General features: G+C 36.0%; 1 protein-coding gene across 7 annotated transcripts in view; it reads right to left on the bottom strand.

Annotated features, from left to right (window-relative positions):
- Positions 1–22,900, bottom strand: part of CAB39L (calcium binding protein 39 like) — a 107,517-nt gene that overhangs the window by 50,204 nt on the left and 34,413 nt on the right. For all 7 annotated transcript variants that reach the window (XM_060080128.1, XM_060080130.1, XM_060080133.1 and 4 more), the window contains one exon: positions 6,476–6,618. In XM_060080128.1, the coding sequence (XP_059936111.1) occupies positions 6,476–6,618 (143 nt within the window). The remainder of the gene's footprint in view (positions 1–6,475; positions 6,619–22,900) is intronic.

The following is a 22,900-nucleotide window of genomic DNA, read 5'->3' as shown; positions in this document are numbered from 1 at the left end:
GTGGGTTTGTCATATATGGCCTTTATTATGTTGAGGAAAGTTCCCTCTATGCCTACTTTCTGCAGGGTTTTTATCATAAATGGGTGTTGAATTTTGTCGAAAGCTTTCTCTGCATCTATTGAGATGATCATATGGTTTTTCTCCTTCAATTTGTTAATATGGTGTATCACGTTGATTGATTTGCGTATATTGAAGAATCCTTGCATTCCTGGAATAAACCCCACTTGATCATGGTGTATGATCCTTTTAATGTGCTGTTGGATTCTGTTTGCTAGTATTTTGTTGAGGATTTTTGCATCTATGTTCATCAGTGATATTGGCCTGTAGTTTTCTTTCTTTGTGACATCCTTGTCTGGTTTTGGTATCAGGGTGACGGTGGCCTCGTAGAATGAGTTTGGGAGTGTTCCTCCCTCTGCTATATTTTGGAAGAGTTTCAGAAGGATAGGTGTTAGCTCTTCTCTAAATGCTTGATAGAATTCGCCTGTGAAGCCATCTGGTCCTGGGCTTTTGTTTGTTGGAAGATTTTTTATCACAGTTTCAATTTCAGTGCTTGTGATTGGTCTGTTCATATTTTCTATTTCTTCCTGATTCAGTCTTGGCAGGTTGTGCATTTCTAAGAATTTGTCCATTTCTTCCAGGTTGTCCATTTTATTGGCATAGAGTTGCTTATAGTAATCTCTCATGATCTTTTGTATTTCTGCAGTGTCAGTTGTTACTTCTCCTTTTTCATTTCTAATTCTATTGATTTGAGTCTTCTCCCTTTTTTTCTTGATGAGTCTGGCTAATGGTTTATGAATTTTGTTTATCTTCTCAAAGAACCAGCTTTTAGTTTTATTGATCTTTGCTATCGTTTCCTTCATTTCTTTTTCATTTATTTCTGATCTGATTTTTATGATTTCTTTCCTTCTGCTAACTTTGGGATGTTTTTGTTCTTCTTTCTCTAATTGCTTTAGGTGCAAGGTTAGGTTGTTTATTCGAGATGTTTCCTGTTGCTTAAGGTGGGATTGTATTGCTATAAACTTCCCTCTTAGAACTGCTTTTGCTGCATCCCATAGGTTTTGGGTCGTCGTGTCTCCATTGTCATTTGTTTCTAGGTATTTTTTAATTTCCTCTTTGATTTCTTCAGTGATCACTTCGTTATTAAGTAGTGTATTGTTTAGCCTCCATGTGTTTGTATTTTTTACAGCTCTTTTCCTGTAATTGATATCTAGTCTCATAGCATTGTGGTCAGAAAAGATACTTGATACAATTTCAATTTTCTTAAATTTACCAAGGCTTGATTTGTGACCCAAGATATGATCTATCCTGGAGAATGTTCCATGAGCACTTGAGAAAAATGTGTATTCTGTTGTTTTTGGATGGAATGTCCTATAAATATCAATTAAGTCCATCTTGTTTAATGTATCATTTAAAGCTTGTGTTTCCTTATTTATTTTCATTTTGGATGATCTTTCCATTGGTGAAACTGGGGTGTTAAAGTCCCCTACTATGATTGCGTTACTGTCGATTTCTCCTTTTATGGCTGTTAGTATTTGCCTTATGTATTGAGGTGCTCCTATGTTTGGTGCATAAATATTTACAATTGTTATATCTTCTTCTTGGATCGATCCCTTGATCATTATGTAGTGTCCTTCTTTGTCTCTTCTAGTAGTCTTTATTTTAAAGTCTATTTTGTCTGATATGAGAATTGCTACTCCAGCTTTCTTTTGGTTTCCATTTGCATGGAATATCTTTTTCCATCCCCTTACTTTCAGTCTGTATGTGTCTCTAGGTCTGAAGTGGGTCTCTTGTAGACAGCATATATATGGGTCTTGTTTTTGTATCCATTCAGCCAATCTGTATCTTTTGGTGGGAGCATTTAGTCCATTTACATTTAATGTAATTATCGATATGTATGTTCCTGTTCCCATTTTCTTAATTGTTTTGGGTTCGTTATTGTAGGTCTTCTACTTCTGTTGTGTTTCTTGCCTAGGGAAGTTCCTTTAGCATTTGTTGTAAAGCTGGTTTGGTGGTGCTGAACTCTCTCAGCTTTTGCTTGTCTGTAAACGTTTTAATTTCTCCATCAAATCTGAATGAGATCCTTGCTGGGTAGAGTAATCTTGGTTGCAGGTTTTTCTCCTTCATCACTTTAATTATGTCCTGCCACTCCCTTCTGGCTTGTAGAGTTTCTGCTGAGAGATCAGCTGTTATCCTGATGGGGATTCCCTTGTGTGTTATTTGTTGTTTTTGCCTTGCTGCTTTTAATATGATTTCTTTGTGTTTAATTTTTGACAGTTTGATTAATATGTGTCTTGGCGTATTTCTCCTTGGATTTATTCTGTATGGGACTCTCTGTGCCTCCTGGACTTGATTAACTATTTCCTTTCCCATATTAGGGAAGTTTTCAACTATAATCTCTTCAAATATTTTCTCAGTCCCTTTCTTTTTCTCTTCTTCTTCTGGAACCCCTATAATTCGAATGTTGGTGCGTTTAATGTTGTCCCAGAGGTCTCTGAGACTGTCCTCTGTTCTTTTCATTCTTTTTTCTTTATTTTGCTCTGCATCAGTTATTTCCACTATTTTATCTTCCACCTCACTTATCCGTTCTTCTGCCTCTGCTATTGATCCCATCTAGAGTATTTTTTATTTCATGTATTGTGTTTTTAATCGATGCTTGATTCATCTTTAGTTCTTCTAGGTCCTTGTTAACTGTTTCTTGCATTTTGTCTATTCTATTTCCAAGATTTTGGATCTGGGAAATAGAATCTTGGATCATCTTTACCATCATTATTCTGAATTCTTTTTCAGGTAGACTGCCTATTACCTCTTCATTTGTTAGATCTGGTGGGTTTTTATCTTGCTCCTTCTCCTGCTGTGTGTTTTTCTGTCTTCTCATTTTGCTTATGTTACTGTGTTTGGGGTCTCCTTTTTGCAGGCTGCAGGTTCGTAGTTCCCGTTGTTTTTGGTGTCTGTCCCCAGTGGCTAAGGTTGGTTTAGTGGGTTGTGTAGGCTTCCTGGTGGAGGGGACTAGTGCCTGTGTTGTGGTGGATGAGGCTGGATCTTGTCTTTCTGGTGGGCAGGTCCACATCTGGTGGTGTGTTTTGGGGTGTCTGCGGACTTTTTATGATTTTAGGCCACCTCTCTGCTAATGGGTGGCGTTGTGCTCCTGTCTTGCTAGTTGTTTGGCTTAGGGTGTCCAGCACTGTAGCTTGCTGGTCGTTGAGTGAAGCTGGGTGCTGGTGTTGAGATGGAGATCTCTGGAAGATTTTTGCCGTTTGATATTATGTGGAGCTGGGAGGTCTCTTGTGGACCAGTGTCCTGAAGTTGGCTCTCCCACCTCAGAGGCACAGCACTGACTCCGGGCTCCTCAATTTGGGATGATTTGTTGTCTATTCATGTATTCCACAGATGCAGGGTACATCAAGTTGATTGTGGAGCTTTAATCCGCTGCTTCTGAGGCTGCTGGGAGAGGTTTCCCTTTCTCTTCTTTGTTCTCACAGCTCCTGGGTCTCAGCTTTGGATTTGGCCCCACCTCTGTGTGTAGGTCGCCGGAGGGCGTCTGTTCTTCGCTCAGACAGGACAGGGTTAAAGGAGCAGCCTCTTCGGGGACTCTGGCTCACTCAGGCCGGGCGGGAGGGAGGGGCACGGAGTGCGGGGCGAGCCTGCAGCGGCAGAGGTCGGCGTGACGTTGCACCAGCCCAAGGCGCACAGAAGATTATTTTAAACATATATAGAGTTAAGAATAATTATAAAGCAGACACCAGTGTGACCATAAGAGAGGTCAAGAAATAGAACATTTTTAGCATCCCAGAAGTCACTTGAATGCCCCTTTTTCAGCCGGAAGTAAATCCTTTTATGTTTTTGATGACAATCATTTATTTACTTTTCTTTATAGCTTTCTCACCTATGTTTGTATCCCAAAACAACATAGTTTAGTTCTCCTGATTTGGAATAGTACCTGTACCCTCTTATGATTTGCTTCTTTCACTCAACACTGTATTTGGGAGGTTCATCCTTGCCGCTGCATGTAGCAGCAGTTCTTTAATATTCATTGCTCTGTAGTATTCCATCAATGGCTGGACCACAACTTCTCACTTCTACTGTTGATGGACATCAGGGTTGTTTCCACTGAGGGGTTACTATGAACAACAATGCTATGAACATTCTTGACACGCATCCTGGTGCATGTTTGCAAGAACATCTCTAGAGTTTATACTAGGAGGGGAACTGCAGGGTCTTAGAACATGTATATCTTCATATTTAACAGTTAATATACTAAACTCATTTCCAAACACCAATTTATACTTTATCACTCATAGTGAATGAAAGTTCTTATTGCTCTCCACACTTGTCAACATTTAATACCATCAGACATTTTTCATTTTTGACAAGATAGTAGGAATGTAATACGAATTTACTGTTGTTCTAATCGGGCTTTTCCTGATCACTGATGAAAATTAGTGTCGTTTTATGTCTTTTCCTTTTTCCCCTCTTTTGTTATTTAGATTCACTCTTATATGAAGGTCATTTCTTCATTCTATTGAGCCAATATTTTGCTCAATATTACAAAGTACACTAGAAATAAAAATATATTTCTACATTCCTTATAAGATGTAGGATAAAAAATATATTTCTACATCATTACAAGAATACAATATTGTATCATTCACTGGGACAGAAAGATACTATTAACTCAAGGGTATTTATTTTACAGATATCTTGAATCTTGCCATAAACTAGTCACTTTAGAGACAAATTATATATGTAGGATTCAATGTCCCTTTGAAGGAATAACTAAATTACTAAAAACCCCTTCCTCTAAGGAAGCCCTTCTTGGTAGGACTTTAAAACAATGTTAAAATGAGGCTGCACTGGGAATTCCCTGGCAGTCCAGTGGTTAGCACTCTGCATTTCCACTGCAGGGGGCGCGGGTTTGATCCCTGGTCAGAGAACTAAGATCCCACATGCTGCGTGGTGTGCCAAAAAAAAAAAAAAAAAGAGGCTGCACTGTAGTAGAAACTATCAGTTGATCTTTAAATATAAAATTTTTACCCTCCATGTCAGTATAATATTATATACCAGTATAACCCCTTAGATTTTTTTTTCATTCTGAGTTTTTTTCCTTCCAGTTTTATTAAAATATAATTGACATACAGCACTGTATAAATTTCAGGTGTACAGCATAATGATTCGACTTACATACATCATGAAATAATTATCACAATAAGTTTAGTGTACATCCATCATTGCATATAGATACAAACTTAAAGAAACAGAGAAGAAAATAATATATTTTTCCTTGTGATGAGAACTCAGGATTTATTCTCTTAATAACCTCCATATATAACATACAGCAGTGTTACTTACATTTATCATGTTGTACCTTACACGTCTAGTACCTACTTATCTTACAATTGGAGGTTTGTATCTTTTGACTGTCTACATCCAATTCCCTCTCCCCAGTACCCCTGCCTCTGGTAACCACAAATCTGATCTCTTTTTCTGAGTTTCTTTGTTTTTGAAGTATAATTGACCTACAACACTGTTAGTTTCTGTTTTACAACATAGTGATTCAACATTTCTATACATTTCAAAATGATCACCACAGGACTTCCCTGGTGTCCAGCGGTTAAGACTCTGAGCTCCGAATGCAGAGGGCCCGGGTTTGATCCCTGGTCAGGGAACTGGATCCCGCATGCTGCAATTAAGAGCCTGCATGCTGTAACTAAAAGATCCCGCACACTGCAACAAAGATCCCGTGCGCCGCAACTAAGACCTGGCGGACCTGGCGCAGCCAAATAAATAAATAAATATTTTTTTAAAAAATATAAAAAAACCCAAAATGGTCACCACAATAAGTCTAGTTACAATATGTCACCATACAAAGGTATTACATAGTTATTAACTATATTCTCTACACTGTATCTTTCACACCCATGCAACTGTAAGTTTGTACCTCAGTCTCCCTCAGCAATTTCTTCCCCCTCCAATGCCAACCCACCTCCCCTCTGGCAACCACCTGTTTGTTCTCTGTATCTATAACTCTGTTTCTGCTTTATATTTGTTCATTTGTTTTGTTTTGTTTTTTAGATTCCACATATAAGTGAAATCACACAGTATTTGCCTTTCTCTGACTTATTTCTCTTAGCATAATGGACCTCTAGGTCCATCCATGTTGCTGCAAATGGCAAGATATCATTCTTTTTTATGACTGAAATGGATTGGTGGTTGCCAGAGGTGGAGGGTGGGGTGTTACCCCTTAGTTTAAGTCTAGAGGGATCCAAGGTTGGTCAGAGGCTCTAGAAAGTGAACAAAGAGTTCAAGACAACAGACTCAACAATTATCAGTTGCATAAAACCTGGAATCAATTTAAACGTACTTACAAAGACCCTACGAGTGCATCACAGACCATGTTTAGGATTCTTCATTAGCTTTTACATTAGCTTTTTGGTCTATTCATGTATTTTAATAAAAATGTTATTATTTTAGCTCATACCTTATCTGTCTTTCTGTCTTGCTTTTCCAAAACGGCCATGTTGTCTTTCAGAATTTTCACGATTTCTGCTGGATTTTTGTGCGATTTACTAAACAAAGGCATTTTTTTTAATCTATAGAAATCTCTTCTTCCAATGTGGAATGCTAAAAACAAACAAACAAATAAACAAAAATTATAATTCTTAACATGATTAAATTGTTATACCAAAATGTCTTATAAGTTTTCAATAACCAATTCAGTAATATGAAACATTAAAATCAGTCAAACTAAAACAAGTCTCATTGGGACTTCCCTGGTGGTCCAGCAGTTAAGACCCTGTGCTCCCAATGCAGGGGGCCCAGGTTCGATCCCTGGTCAGGGAACTAGATCCCACATGCCGCAACTAAAGGTCCCGCATGCCACAACTAAAGATCCCACATATCAACTAAAGAATCTGCATGCTGCAACTAAAGATCCTGCGTACCGCAACTAAGACCCAGCGAAGCCAAATAAATAAATACATAAATACATAAATATTAAAAAAAAAGTTTCACCAAGTTTTGTGCCAAATTTAAATTAATATAAAATATTTTAAGAAAGATCTTTTTTAAAGTTTATACCTAAAAGTTTTTACTCAAAGTTTAAAATCTTTCCTAAAATAGAAATTCAAGATTTATGCAAGAATGGGGAAAGGGGTATTTTTAGAGAATAACCTGATATTTAAAACTAGATATTTTGACTAAAGAGAGTGATGATGATGATGGTGATAATAATAATCATAGTTAAAACATGTAAAACAAAAGTGGGATTAGGATCCACATACTTTGGTAAAGCAATGTTTAAAAACATGCCACTCCATAGCAATCACAAAATTAAAATGTAAAATTGTTTAGAATCTGTTTTTTATTTACTCTTCAAATATTCAGCTGGCATACTCACTGATGAAATGAGGACTACCATGATGGGGGGTGAAGTGGGAGGGGAACAGGAAAATCAGTTCTTCTTTTTGAGAACATCTATTTACATAGAGCAGAGAAAGCCACATATAGCTGTCATTGCCCTATTTACACGAAAAATGTGTTATTTTTTTTAGAAAAATATCTAAAATTAAAGGCTCCAGTTAGTAGAGGCATATTCATTTACTTTACATTTATTAGCAAAAATATTTCAAATGTTACAGAAATATGATGTAATAAATCAAAGGCTCCCATTAACCAGTCATCCAGAGGCAACAACTATTATCAGTTTTGATACATATTCCTCCTGAATTTTTTCTATGTATATAAAAATATATTTTTTAAAACCAAAATAGAATAAATACTAAATATAGTATTTTTCAACTTTTCCCCACTTTTTATATCTTGAATATCATTCTATGAGTATATGTTTAGATGCACTACAATCTTTTTATAGCAATATCCATTATACAGACATATTATGTAATTACTTCTAGTATTTGGTAATTTCTTATTAAATTATTATATAATTTATTTTACCAATACCTTTATTGATAGACTTTTGGGTTAATTCCATTTTTCCTCATGTTTTTCTTATTAACAATGATGCAATTAATCAATAAAGAATATTGTACACAGCAGTCGATAGCAACACTCTAAGCAGTTATTCCTCTGGCATAACCTTGGCTATGGTTCTAAATATTTACTTCATTTCCCTAGACTCCCACTTCCCAAATCTGGTTCCCTAGGACTTCTGTCAAATCTTTGAGTTACCTTATATGCTTCCAGAAACTTTCTTCAGTATTTGTTGTTTGTGATCAAGAATAATGCTAAGTGGCACTTAACATACCTGCTAAACAAACAGGAGGTACTTAAACCCCCAAATTGTTCTGAGTTGGTAATTCATCTGCTATGATTCCGAAGTTATCACCCTTGTCTGCATGTCATTTGCTCTATCTGTAAAATGAGTGTTTTGTTTTTTAACTGTGAATTCACCTAGTCATATCACTTAACTCATATTTTTTTCATCTCATTCACGAAGATATCAAGAAAAAATTTTCCAAATGCTCTGGGAAAGCCCAGATACATTATATTTATTTGTTAGTACCAGTTTAGTTACCTTATTTTATTTTTTAATACATCCCCATGACTCACTTATTTTGTAACCAGAAGTTTGTACCTTTTGACCCCCTTCACCCATTTCATCCACACCCCACCCTCCACCTCTGGCAACAACCAATTTGTTCTGTGTACTTATGAGCTTGGTTTTTGGTTTTTTTAGATTCCACATATAAGTGAGATCATACGGTATATGTCTTTTTCTGATTTATTTCACTTAGCGTAATGCCCTCAAAGGCCCATCCATGTTGCCACAAATGGCAAGATTTCATTCTTTTTATGGCTGAATAATATTCCATTATACATACACACACACACACACACACACACACACACACACACACACACACACACACACACATAGAACATATGCTTTATCTGTTCATCCATTGATGGGCACTTAGGTTGTTTCCATATCTTGGCTATTGTAAATAATGCTGCAGTAAACATGAGGGTGCATATTTCTTTTTTTTTTTTGCTGTACGCAGGCCTCTCACTGCTGTGGCCTCTCCCGTTGCGGAGCACAGGCTCCGGACACACAGGCTCCGCGGCCATGGCTCGCGGGCCCAGCCGCTCCGCGGCATGTGGGATCTTCCGGGATCGGGGCACGAACCCGTGTCCCCTGCATCGGCAGGCGGACTCTCAACCACTGCGCCACCAGGGAAGCCCCATATTTCTTTATGAATTAGCTTTTTCATGTTCCTTGGATAAGTACCCAGAAGTGGAATTGCTATATCATATGGTAGTTCTATTTTTAATTTTTTGAGGAACCTTTATACTGCAAGGGAGATTCTTAAAGATAGAGCATCATATTTTGAATTAGATAGGCCAAATACAGCGAGCCCTAGCATATTCATCACTGGTCCACACCCATTCTAACTCCATAAGGCCAAAGATAAAGTATGTAAGGTGCAGTCCTGAAAATGGTGCCTCCTTGGGATAAAGTGGTAATAGTAATAAATTCTATGTCAGAGTTTTTAGAACACACATTATATTTCAACAACACAAGAAGCAGGAACAGGAGAAGATGCCGTGCTAAGTCAAACAGACTGACATTAAGTGAATGCCTCCTGGGCACTGAAAACTGTGGTGAGGTTGCACACATCAACCTGCCCTCCGGCGTTAGTACTGACAGCAGGCCATGCAGCACACAAATATCAGAGGACTGACATGGGCCCTATTGTACTTTTCCACTTTCCAAAGTAAGTGAACAGAATAAACAACAAATAAATAGGTTCTACTAAAAAAAAAAAAAGCACAAGCAAAGGGGAGAAATGCCCTGTGGATTTTGACAGGAAAGGTTACTTCCAAAATTAATTCTCTGTAGGAGATAGAATAGATATAATTGGTAAAATAAAAATTAAAAAAAGGAAGAGAAGAACTTAGACAAAAAGAGAGCTGGTCAAGATAAAAGATCAAAAACACATAATATACACACGTATACAGAAACACCCCAAAATGCAGCATGGCAATCCAAATCTGCATACAGCAGAAATGACCCCACAGAAAATTGATTGAGGACAACCAAAAGGTACACAATTAGTTAGTCTATATTTATTCATTCAGAAAATATTTACTGAGCACCTGTAAGGTGTGAGGTGTTGCACTAGTAAATGCAAAATAAGCCTCAGAGGGTGCACAATGTAGTGGAGACACAGCCACACAAAGGGTTTTGCCAGAATGCCAGAAAAGGTTAAACAAACTTAAATGATGGAGAAAAGGTACTTGGTGTGTGTTCGTGTGTATGTGTGCATAGTATATATTATGGAAATATGGAGAAGATACAGTGTTATATCTATAAAAACAGGTATTACAACAATGAAAAGAGGTGGAGGAAGACAACAAATGCAAAAGGAACTAAAAAATGGAGAAAAGCAACAAAGATAAAACAGCTTAAGCAGAAAAAAAGATCTAAATGTGGTCATTTACAGGATTTTTCTAGTTGAGATTAATGATGAGACCCCAAATTCAGTGCCTTGTGGCTTTTAGAAGAAACCAACATTCTTCTCTTAAAGCTCATTCCTACAAAATGACTGTTAACAACAAAAAGGATAAAAATTAAGTTGTCTTTGGACTTCCATAAAACTACATGTCATAAAACCATGGAGAGAATCTACAGAGTGAAAGGGAAAGGGAAAGTCTATAACCTCACAATTAAGTCTCTAGCCAACATATTTATGTGTGAATAGATTGTGTACACTTACTAAAATTTTTACAAAAAAGATGAGATGGAGTCAAACCCACAAGAGTTCAAGAAAATAAATGCTAAAAACCAGAAACAGTTCTTGAAAGGGAGCCTTGATATTGCTGGCAGAACATTTGGGAGGGTGCAAATCTACAATTCATTCATGTGGGAATAAAAATAAATAAGGATTCAACTAAATAAGTTAAAAAGGAAACTGCCTCAAAAATCTCAAGAAAAGAATGATGGAAATAACAATAGAATTAGAAATAACTGAATTGGAAAAGTAAAAGAAAAAGAAAATCTCTGATACTTTTTGGTGCCTGTTTTTTTCTGGTGCTGGACCTGTCTGCTCTCCTTCCCACCCCACCCTACCAAAAGGGTGGGAACATGACCCAGGCGGGGCCAGAGTATTCCTTCCACTGCCCTGGCTACAGCAATTGGCTCACAAATGGATTGTGACACCATCAAGCTAATCAAAATGCTTCAACAGGACTTTTTCCCCTAGGTATTTTAATTTAATTTAGTTTAAATAAAATATTTAGGGCATCTAGAAGAAGAAATAGAGAACAATGTAACAAGTTCCTGTATATTTACCACCCAGCTTAAAAAATAAAACAACTAAAGCAATGCCCTTGGTACAATTTTCTGATCCCATTTCCCTCTGTCTCATACTGTACCTATTTATCATGTACCCTTACCTATACATGCTTTCACACTTCTACTAATATTACAGACAATATGTGATATTATTGTGTATGCTTTAAAGTGTTATAGAAATGGTATTACATGGCCAGTTTCTTTTTTTCTCCCTCAACATTGTGTTTATGAGATTCATTTGTGTTAATACACAAATCTCACGTTTATCTTACGTGCTGTATAGCATCCCACTGTATGACTATACCACAATTTATTTATCAGTTCTCCGAGTTCTAATTATTTTCAATTGTTTATTATTACACGCATAATCATAACACAGATTCTTTTGCCAGTCTACTTATACATTTGTATGAGAATTTCTCTAGGGCAGTGGTTTCAACTTTTTAAATAGTGACTTGTAGTAAGAAATGCATTTTATATTGTGATCCAGAGCAAAGGAATGTATAAATGATTGTATAATTGTTTCATGAAACAATACTTGACCTCTGGATAGATTCCATTCTGTTCTATCCTACATTATTTTTTTAAAAAGTGCTGATCATTATCCATTAATTCACTACCTGCTAATTAGTATGCAAAATGTCATTACAGGGGGAAACTAGATGAAGGGTACACAGGATCTCTCTGTATTATTTCTTATAACTGCATGTGAATCTTTAGTTATCTCAAAATAAAAAGTTAAAAATAAAGAATCCATCACTATGAAAAATCAACAGTGATAATCCAACATAAGGATAATTACTGTTCCTGAAGTAGAAAACTAACAAATGAAAGATGTACTTAAAGATGTACACGATGTGTCTATTTGTCTACTCAATCCTTCAGCAAGCCACCCTTTTAATTAGCCACAGAACTATTTCTGGAATGTGACTCAGCTAATGTTAATGGTATTATCTGAATGAGATTTGTGATACATCTAAAATTTTTCATCTTGATGTTTTTCTGTATTATCTATAATAGTGGGGAATAAACCCATGTAACTAAGAAAATAACCGAATAGAAAAACCTATTTTGTTTTTGAATAGAAAAACTGAATATTATTAAAATGTCAATAATCCTAAAGTCCATAATTTGATACAATTCCAGTCACAAGTCCAAAAAAGTTTTTAGTAACTAAATTAAGCCAAGAATACCAAAAAAAACTCACAAGGATAACAAGTTATAAAAAGGAAGATTTCTTACGAGGGAATGAAATTAAAAGTGCTATCAAGTGCTATAAGTGAAACAGTGACACAAGAAAAACAGACCAATGGAACAAAAGAGGCCAGATACAGATGTTATTATAAGTGACTTTCAAACTTCTGGGTGTAAAATAATTCCTCTAATTTTAGAAGTGATGAAATAAATCTCAAAAAAAGACTGACAAATCAGTTAATATAAATATGTTACAAATCTAATAAATTGTTTTGAATTTTTATGGATAAAATAATAAAAACATTGTAGGCAAACAACAAATAAGAGAATTCTGTGACATGATATGAAAGACAGAGGGCTAATATCATTATAAAAGGAGATCTAAGACAAATAAGAAAATCATTAAGAAATAATACATAGATATTAGAAAACCACAAAGGAGGAAATACAGTTAAACATATAGTAAATGTTTATTCTCTATAATGGAAAAATGCAAACTTAAAGTGAAGGACTATTTTGCCCATCATATAACAAAGTTTTTTGTTGTTGTTCTGAGAAAATTCAATTCTATTGATGGTGAGATGCAACAGGCCCTCTCTTTTCTTACTGGTGGGAGTAAAAATTGGACAATAATTTGGCAATATGGATCTAGAGCCTTTAAATATTCACAACCTCTGACTTTAGTAATCCTGCTTCTATCAATCTGTCCTAAGAAAATAAACTAACAAAGGTTATCTTTATAACTTTTTTCCCCACATTTTTTTTTTTTTTTCAGAGCCCTGGTTCCCCTTCTTTTTATTTTTTATTTTTTTTGCGGTACGCGGGCCTCTCACTGCTGTGGCCTCCCCCGCTGCGGAGCACAGGCTCCAGATGCGCAGGCTCGATGGCCATGGCTCACGGGCCCGGCCGCTCCACGACATGTGGGATCTTCCCGGACCGGGGCACGAACCCGTGTCCCCTGCATCCGCAGGCGGACTCTCAACCACTGCGCCACCAGGGAAGCCCCTTCCCCACATTTTAACATCTCTAAAATGTGCATGTGTCTTACAATTGATGGGACCTTACACTAACTGGCAGGGGGTTTTTTTGTTTTTGTTTTTTTTCTTTCTTAGTGGTACAAGAGTATATGCCTTACAACCAATGGCTTCTTAGATTTGATGAAATATAGTATATGGCTATGAAAATGTTTACAAAGAACTTGAAATGAAACGTACATGTTAAAAAAACACTATCCCATAATATAGAGCAAAACTACAACTATGTAAAAGCAAACAAAATCACAAATACACAAAACCTATGCATAGAAAAAATAATTTAAAAAAGTTAACAGTGATTGCCTCTGGGTAGTTGGCTTATAAATACTTAGTTTTCTTCTTCCTTCAAATTTTCTCTTTTGTCCCCAAACTTTGTTCAATAGATCATGCAAATGTTTTTACAATGGAAACACCTTCTCATAAATGATACTTTTAATGACTAAATAACCGTTTTTTAAAGTTCAAACTGTGGAATATCTGATCATCATGTCTTGTCAAAGCACTAGTCAAACAAATATGATTTCTGTTACTTTGGCTATGAAATTTCATTAAGAGTAGCACTTGGCTCAGATTCTGGAGAGAAAGCCAAAAAAAATTCTTCAGCTCTGCTCCCAGGGAACTCAGGCCCTGTAGATTTTTAGTAGATTTTGGCAGCTTGGCAGCATTCCCTTTCCTAAGACACAGTAGAATATTTCATATTCCTAACTTATGTGTGAGCGCTTCTAAAGATGACCCAAAGTCAATCACTCAAATGCCTCATCTGAACATGTTCAGTGACGTAAGTGGAGAGGAGTGTGTTTGAAGGGGGACGGGGAAAGGGAAGCTAGGAGAAGAGGTCATTTGGGGCATTAAATACCCTCACTGTTATCCCTTAAAGTATTTTAAAGGGGAATAAATGTCTATCTGTAGGTGGCTAATGAGTATCTCTAGGCCTTTATGTCTAACCTGCAAATTTGCTGTTCAATAATAGTTTTCATTTCAAAGATTTTCCACGAAAGCTTAAGGGAGTGGGAAATTTATCATTGAAGACAAGAGAAGTCTCAAGATTTCCATAGGTAAAACCATAAAAAACATAACCAAACTGCTAACTCATTGTAAGAAAGTCAACTCAAAAATGAGCCTTGGGCTTCCCTGGTGGCGCAGTGGTTGAGAGTCCGCCTGCCGATGCAGGGGACGCGGGTTCGTGCCCCGGTCCGGGAGGATCCCACATGCCGCGGAGCGGTTGGGCCCGTGGGCCATGGCCTCTGGGCCTGCGTGTCTGGAGCCTGTGCTCTGCAACGGGAGAGGCCACAACAGTGAGAGGCCCACATACAGCAAAAAAAAAAAAAAAAAAATGAGCCTTGTTTTCCTTCATATAGGTTATTTTGCAATGAACAATAAGTAAGAAAGGAAGATTTCCAAAAGCCTTTCATAGAGCTTGCTAATTTAAACTTAGTCACAGGTACCTCCGCTCAAAGTAAAAAAATTAAACCATCACATTAAAATAAATTTCAAGAAAGTTCAGAAATTACCATTCTTTTATCTTTTATTCCAAATAGGACTCACAGATAGAAATAATGCAATCAAAAAGTACACCTACGGCAAATAATTGGGCCAATAAGATTCATTTTTAAAGATCAATGGGATGGAGATTACATGAGTATATGTATTTGTCAATATTCAGTGAACTGTTCTCTTAAAATGGGTACATTTCATTGAATGTAAATTTTAAAATAAAAAAAAGTGCACCTAAAAGTTCTACTGTATTTGTTGCATCCCAAATAGGCCTCTTCCCACCACAAAATCATTGATTACCTTCACAGATATAATAAATTACAAAGCATATCATTATTGTTATATATGTTATGATATCAAATCCATTATAAAACATATTACATATGTCAAAGTACCTTCCAATAAATGCCTGCTATCCCTCAACCATTCCATTTTAAAATATACTTCCGGGCTTCCCTGGTGGCGCAGTGGTTGAGAGTCCGCCTGCCGATGCAGGGGACACGGGTTCGTGCCCCGATCCCGGAAGATCCCACATGCCGCGGAGCGGCTGGGCCCGCGAGCCATGGCCGCGGAGCCTGTGTGTCCGGAGCCTGTGCTCCGCAACGGGAGAGGCCACAGCAGTGAGAGGCCCGCGTACAGCAAAAAAAATAAATAAATAAAAATAAAAATAAAATATACTTCCTAGATGTAATTAGAAGACACCACAATTGCATTTTGTACTTGAAGACCTATAGAAACGAGTGAAAATCAGTGGCCAAAGTATAAATAAGAACTTTCACTGATCATCCTTTTTCTCAGTTCAAAATGACTAAGAATGAACCTGTTTTTATAAGTTTTGTTAACAGAGCTTGAGGGAGCACCATTTTCAAAAATGAACAATTTATATAGAAATGAAAAACTTGTAAGAAGTGTTTTATGCACCCTTACTCATTTGGAAGCCTTGATCAGACTTATATCAGAATAAAAACTCTTTTACAAGAAAAAAACCCATGTCCTTGGGAATTGCTCCTTAATTCTAATGTATTGTAACCACTGAAACAATTTAAAAATAGAACTAGTTTATGAAATTAGGAAGACATACAACTACCAATTTATTATTATAAACATTAACCTACTAGACTACTGTTCCAGGAAAAACAACCAGAAACTTCATTCACAGTAATGTTTCTGTTGACAGCTCCAGTCACTTGTTGGAGTTAAAATTTTCTACATCTATTAGTTAATAAAGATTGTCAATGGATAATAATTTTACATTTGAATTTCATAATCTCAATTTATAGCAGAAAAAAAAAATTTATAGCAGAGATCTGAAGCTAGGTCAGTATTCTCAAAGACTAGGAAGTGTAATCAAAGCATCAATTCTCACTGAAATTCACAAATGGCTATTTTTCACAACAGAATTATCAAGAGAAACTTGTAATTCTTTTTTTGGGGGGGTGTCTTTCTTGTAAGCATATACATATACAAAATAATCATCAAATTTTGGTTAGATACTGTTACTGGTATTAAGGCAAAGTTTATAGTTACAGTGTGAAATACAACCATTTCATAGCTTCAGTAAGCCCTGTGCCTATCTATGAACTCTCAATCTATAAAACATTAACATGGGAGAATAAAGATGAATGTGATTTAGCTGAAGTTATCTCTCATCCTATAGACTTCCAGGATTGTAAAGTTCTTCTGGATGGGTAAGTTAATATGACCTCTCATCCTTCCACAGCTGGAAGAGACTAGATGAGTTTCTGCTGGAAATTTAAGACATATAAGTCATAAAATTAAATATTTATTATTTCATTTAGAAGCAGTAAAGATTTCATCTTAAACCAACCATTTTAATTACCAGTGGAACACTAAGTATGTCCATAATTAAGAAGCATGCTAACATAGATTTTTTTCCTTGTTAAGGGAATCTGAGCTAGATATTATCTTTAAGCTGCATTATAAATCTATACATGCATGTACACAGACATCCATACCTCAGAAATGGAACACTGTCCAAACTATTCCACATTATTTCATTCAATCATTCAACAAATATTTATTAAGCACCTATTATATGCCACTTGGGACTACTCAAAATCATTACTTTTAAAATATGATTTGAAATAGAATATAGGAAGTATTTTTTGATCAGATGGAAAGGTTTTTCTGCCACTAAAAATCATCTAAGTATAATCTGCATTCATTGTATTGTTTATTTCATTACATATGTTTACTGCAGTACTAACTTTAACATTTTATATCTTGGCCTTTTAGAAAAACTTAAAAAAAAATTGAAGTATAGTTGATTTACAATATTGTGTTGGTTTCAGGTATACAGCAAAGTGATTCAGTTATATCTATATATATATTTTTCCAGATTATTATCCATTATTGTAGAGAAACTTTTAGGGCCAGTGTAACTAAACTTAATTTGGATAGACCTAATTTGAGTTTTCCGTATAGGCCACATTTCTTCATATGGGTCCTAGTACACATATGCAAATATATAATTCTTCTGAGTTAAAGTTGACACCTTACTTCAGAATGTCCCATGTACTCAAGATAACAAGCTTGTAAATTGCCCCCCCTCATCACCATCCCTACTCATTCAGGATTACCCCCAGGTTACACCACAGTCTTCTTTTTTCTCTTAACAGTTAGGCCTATTCTGTACTACTATTGTTTTGGTTACTTCTTAAAATTCAATTGTTGACAGGCCCTCTCTTTCTCGTAATGAAAACTGTGTGCCCCTAAACCCCTTTCCTTTTTGGGGTACCTTAGAAAAACTACTCAGTTCCATTTTTGTAAACCAAAGAAAGAGTTCAGTCCCTATCTGGTAACTATATATTAGGTACCTACTTATATGCCAGACACTGGGCTAGATCTCAGAAATGGCTGATAAGCATAAAAGCAATGGCTAGAAATATTCCTGTAGCAAGGAAAAGAAAAATCACTGATTTTAATATAAGATTAGATCTCATAAACAGTGCAATTAATCTTGGAAGCTCATAAAAGTACCTAGAAATGCTGTTTATAAACATACTGCTTTTCTTCAAGTATTAATATTTAGGAAAAATAATGTCTTATTCAACCTGTAATTGTTTTTATATTTAGTTTCATCACTGTAATTGATTTTCTAATATTTTTCAGGGTGGCAATGGATTTTCTATTGTGTAAGTGAAATATAAACTTAGGCTATAATAAACACCAAGCAATCATTATTTGTTAAATTGTTTCCCAGAGAAGATGGTTCCCAAATTCCCAACAACCCACTCACAAATAAACTTCTAAGGTACAAAACACTTGGAAATCGGGGATGGCTTATTTTTTATTTCTATATTTATAATCCTATAGGCTTAAGAAATGGTGCCACTACAAAGATAATATCAATGAATTACTAGTTTAAAATAAAAAATTATTCGGAAGATTGTGAAGCTACGTGCAAATCTTCCATCAGTCTAAGGACTGAGTGTGGGAAATTCTGTAAAGAAGTAAAATTTGGTTTGTGATATAATCTCTATTGTATTTATTTTTGACTTCAAGTATAAGATACTAGTCCTGAAAAGGTTTTCACAGACAAGCTGAGTTTCTTTTTATACACTGGTCAATAGGTTAAAAAAACTCCACAAAACAAAACTTGTTCTACAGGCTTCTGCACACATACAGGAAATATTAGAGAAAGTACAGTAGTTTTACATTATATCTAGAGTACAAACCCTTTTAATAGGTTCATTGACACCCTGCTTAAGTTTTCATTTCTGCTAAGTTGCTCTGCCTTAAAGGACTCACTTGAATCAATAACTAAGGACATCTTTTTTGAGGCTAGCAAACTAGAAACATTGCTTAGAATGATGCATCTTTAAGCAATGACTCACTTTTGCAGCTAACAATATATACTTCCTTCTTACACAGAAGAATGATTACATGCCTTCCATCGATGCCTTTAAAAAAACATATATAAAATTAGCATACAATCTCCCAAGTTAAGATTGTACAAATGAAGTTTTTATTGGAATGTGAATATATATCTTAAGAGTTTTTTCTTTTTTCTCTTCTCTATTATTTACATACATATATGCATCTGGTTAAAATAGTTCTTCAGCAGAACAACAATATTATATAAGAGTTTGGTGCCAGCTATAAGAACAAAATAACTGCCTTATTCCTTAATTTGAAATGTGCATTCACTTTGTATCAAATGGTAAGTTTGATATGTAAACTGTCTAATTTTTATCTTCACTCCAGAACTTTGAAAAAAATCATGTGTCACTTATTAGATCTAACAGAAGCATTCAACATTCAAATTACATATCCCTTTGTTTAATGGCATCATTAATATTTCTAATTGAATTATGAGGGAATGCTGTAATTTATAATATTGATAATATCAAACATCACAATGATTATTTTAAATTTACTGAAAATAGACGGAACAAGGTAACTTTTGAATTTTTATTCAGTTGAAAGAGAAACATGGAAAATGGTATCCTGCCACTATTTTATTTTTGGAAACTCTTTGTAAATAAAAACCCATTTCCAAAATAAGATATTCCATGGACACGGAATAGTTGGTAATGATTCAAGTGCCTTAGGCAACAGAGAACTATTGTTTTGTAGGTGTTTTTTAAAACCTCTCCTAGTAACTGCAGTTTATCATGCACAAAGAAACAAGGTAACAGCACAGCTTAAAATGAAAATATAAGCAATAACTGTAAAACCTCAACTAAACTAAAGGTTATCATATTAATTCCATCTCTGTGAACCATTATAGGTAACCTGGTTGATACTCACCAAATGTTACAGAAAAGCCCAGGCTCACCTAAGCAAAGAAAAGTAGACACGTGGTGAGGTGCTGAAGACAGCTCTCTCTGGGGCTCAAAGCACTTTAGATGAAGTAGCCTTTATCTTCCATTTAATAGAGGGTGCCTCCTATTACCAAAGCGTGGCAGAGAAGAGTTTCCACAATCCTGTCTTGACTTTCTGTCTCCCTCTTTGAAGAGTAAGTTACCACCGGAAAAAGTTAGCAGAAAATGATCACTGAACACTCACACAGGGCAGCTGTAAATTTCCACTCTCTTTGCTTGCTCTCAGATTCCAAGCCTTGCTTGTCTCTTAATCTGTCACAGGCAGTTCTGTTTCTGGTCAAACCAGCTTGCTTATGAGTTCTCCTCTCCTCCTCTAATGCACTCTTTTAGATACATACCACACAGTCACAGCTCCCTCTTTTCTTCCTCCTTCCCAATCATGCAATGTCACAAGAATGTGTGTAAAGCAATTAAGTTGAGGCAAATTTAATTCTTGGCCAAAGGAAAAAAAAGAGTCTAGGTATAAACAAAATTTTTTTCTCATCACATTTTTTCCTTTTAAGTCCTATACTTGTTCATGCATGGTTTTGTCAAGAAATTAAATTGGCCTGACCATCTTGTTTAAAAATTTAAATAACAAAGGCATATTGATAGTGATAATAACAGATTCATTTGCTAATATGTTAGTTCCCCAGGGAAGATGCTATTCCCAATCATAATAAGAAAGTGTAGCAAGTAAATACACAAGTATTATTAATTTAATCTTGAGATTTTAAAAAAGCAAGGGAGGAGGCGGGGGTGGGGGTGGGGGGTGGGGGTGGGGCACTGGCACAATGGATAATGCCTCTGACTACGGATCAGAAGATTCTAAAAAGCAAGGGAGGTGTTAGAATGAGTATTCATAATTTAATTTCAGTGTAATTTTGTGAAAACTTAATTTTTTTAAAATACGGTATATTTTGGAACTTAGAATCAATTTAGTTATAAAAAGGAAATTACAAAGAACATAGAGAAATATTAACACCAAAACTATTAAATGGAGCAGCTTACACCATTTATGTGCAAACCAAATGTAACTATTTGGTGTAGAATGTCTCCCCCTCCCTCCCCACCCCATCACACAAAAGCACTATTTGTCAGGATACGTAATACCTCTTCAATGAGAATTTTAAAAGCTAAAGGTTTCAAAAAACATTTTTTCATTAATATACATGTATAATTATAGAGTAAAATTTCTTAAAATTATGGATCTTTCTGCAAGGTTTGAGGATGAGGAACTAGGTAGAGTGGGATGGCTAGTGACAGGCTTAGATGGCCTTTATTAGATTCTTTGGAGTTAAAAGGTAAGCTTGGAATACATGCTAGCTCTGTGAGGATGCTAGTCAGAACCTGCTTTGGGGTTTTCTTTTTTAAATTAATTAATTAATTAATTAATTAACTTATTTTTGGCGTTGGGTCTTTGTTGCTATGCGCGGGCTTTCTCTAGTTGCGGCAAGCAGAGGCCACTCTTCGCTGTGGTGCGTGGGCTTCTCATTGCCGTAGCTTCTCCTGCTGCGGAGCACCAGCTCTAGGCGCGTGGCTTCAGTAGTTGTGGCATGCAGGCTCAGTAGCCAATGCAGGGGACACGGGTTCGATTCTTGGTCCAGGAAGATCCCACATGCCACGGAGCAACTAAGCCCATGCGCCACAACTACTGAGCCTGTGCTCTAGAGCCCGTGAGTCACAACTACTGAGCCTGCGTGCTGCAACTACTGAAGCCCATGCACCTAGAGCCCATGCTCCTCAACAAGAGAAGCAACCACAGTAAGAAGCCTGCGCACCACAACGAAGAGCAGCCCCTGCTCACCGCAAGTAGAGAAAGCCCGTGTGCAGCAACGAAGTCCCAATGCGGCCAAAAACAAATAAGTAAGTAAGTAAGTAAAAAAATAAATAAAAGAAGGCTAGAGATTAGTCTGCTGTTTGTTATTTCAAATTAGTAGTTCTGTAAATCTGGAATCTTATTTCCTATTTTTAAAGAAAAAATAAATGGAAATTATCCCAAAACCCTAAAGGGTATTAAGAGCCTACTATCTTTTTAAGATTATACTCAAAGAGCTCTGGTATAACTGAAGAAGTTCAGAATTTGTAAGGGTAGCACTTAGAATAACTATAAGGCTGATTTTTTAAGTCACTTTAAAATTAGACTTTATATCAATCTGTGATGGAGTCTAAGGCACAAAATAAAGATAAGGCATTTAATACATAATTAAGCAGATTGTCTGCATATGAATGTATGTTTATATTTGATCCCTACTAAATACGATTTTTTAAGATGCATACAAAGAAATCACAAAAAGTGACCTTATATTAGGCCACAAAGACATCAGTAAATTTTCAAAGGAGAAATAGTGCAAACTTCATTCTGTAAATATAACACAATAAAACTAGAAGTTATTTTTAAATTTTTCAGAAGATAAGCAAACTGTTCTTTAAAAATACCCTATTAATACCTGAAAATTAAAAAAGGACATTCTTTCAAAAATTATTTGGACAGAGAATTAAAAGTACAATTATAGGGACTTCTGTTTCAGACTATGATGGAGTAACAGGCACTAGATTTACTCTTCTATCTTACATAATTAAAAAACTGGACAGAATTAATAAAACAATGGTTTTCAGACACTGGACACCAGGCAGCTCAGCCCAGTAATCCCTAAGAGAAAGGAAACAAACAAAGGTAAGCTTCACAACTGCCCCAGTCTGCAGAGCAGGAAGGGGAACCCAAACAGAGCATGGCAGTCTCCCTGAGTTTAAAAGACAGAGTTGATCATTCAAGAAGGCCAATGTGGCTAAAATTCACAGGGCAAAATACCAGAGAGGGAGAGCTGCAAAGAGAGCCCCAGAGATCTGCAAAAAGTTCCCCTCAAATCTTCACTGAGAACTGATCAGTGCACGTCCATGAGAAAACTCTCCAAGGCCGAGGAAAGAACCACTGGAAAGAAGCACGCTGAAGAATTCCCACTACACACACAGGCTGAGAATAAATAGGTCATGTTCCCAACAGTCAGAGTAAAGAAATCTCATAATAAATGGGAGATTGG

Source organism: Mesoplodon densirostris, chromosome 17 (assembly GCF_025265405.1).
Source record: "Mesoplodon densirostris isolate mMesDen1 chromosome 17, mMesDen1 primary haplotype, whole genome shotgun sequence".
NCBI classification, from domain to species: Eukaryota; Metazoa; Chordata; class Mammalia; order Artiodactyla; family Ziphiidae; genus Mesoplodon; species Mesoplodon densirostris.
The sequence above is the reverse complement of the archived record's forward strand: the minus strand, read 5'-3'. Positions and strand labels throughout refer to the sequence as shown.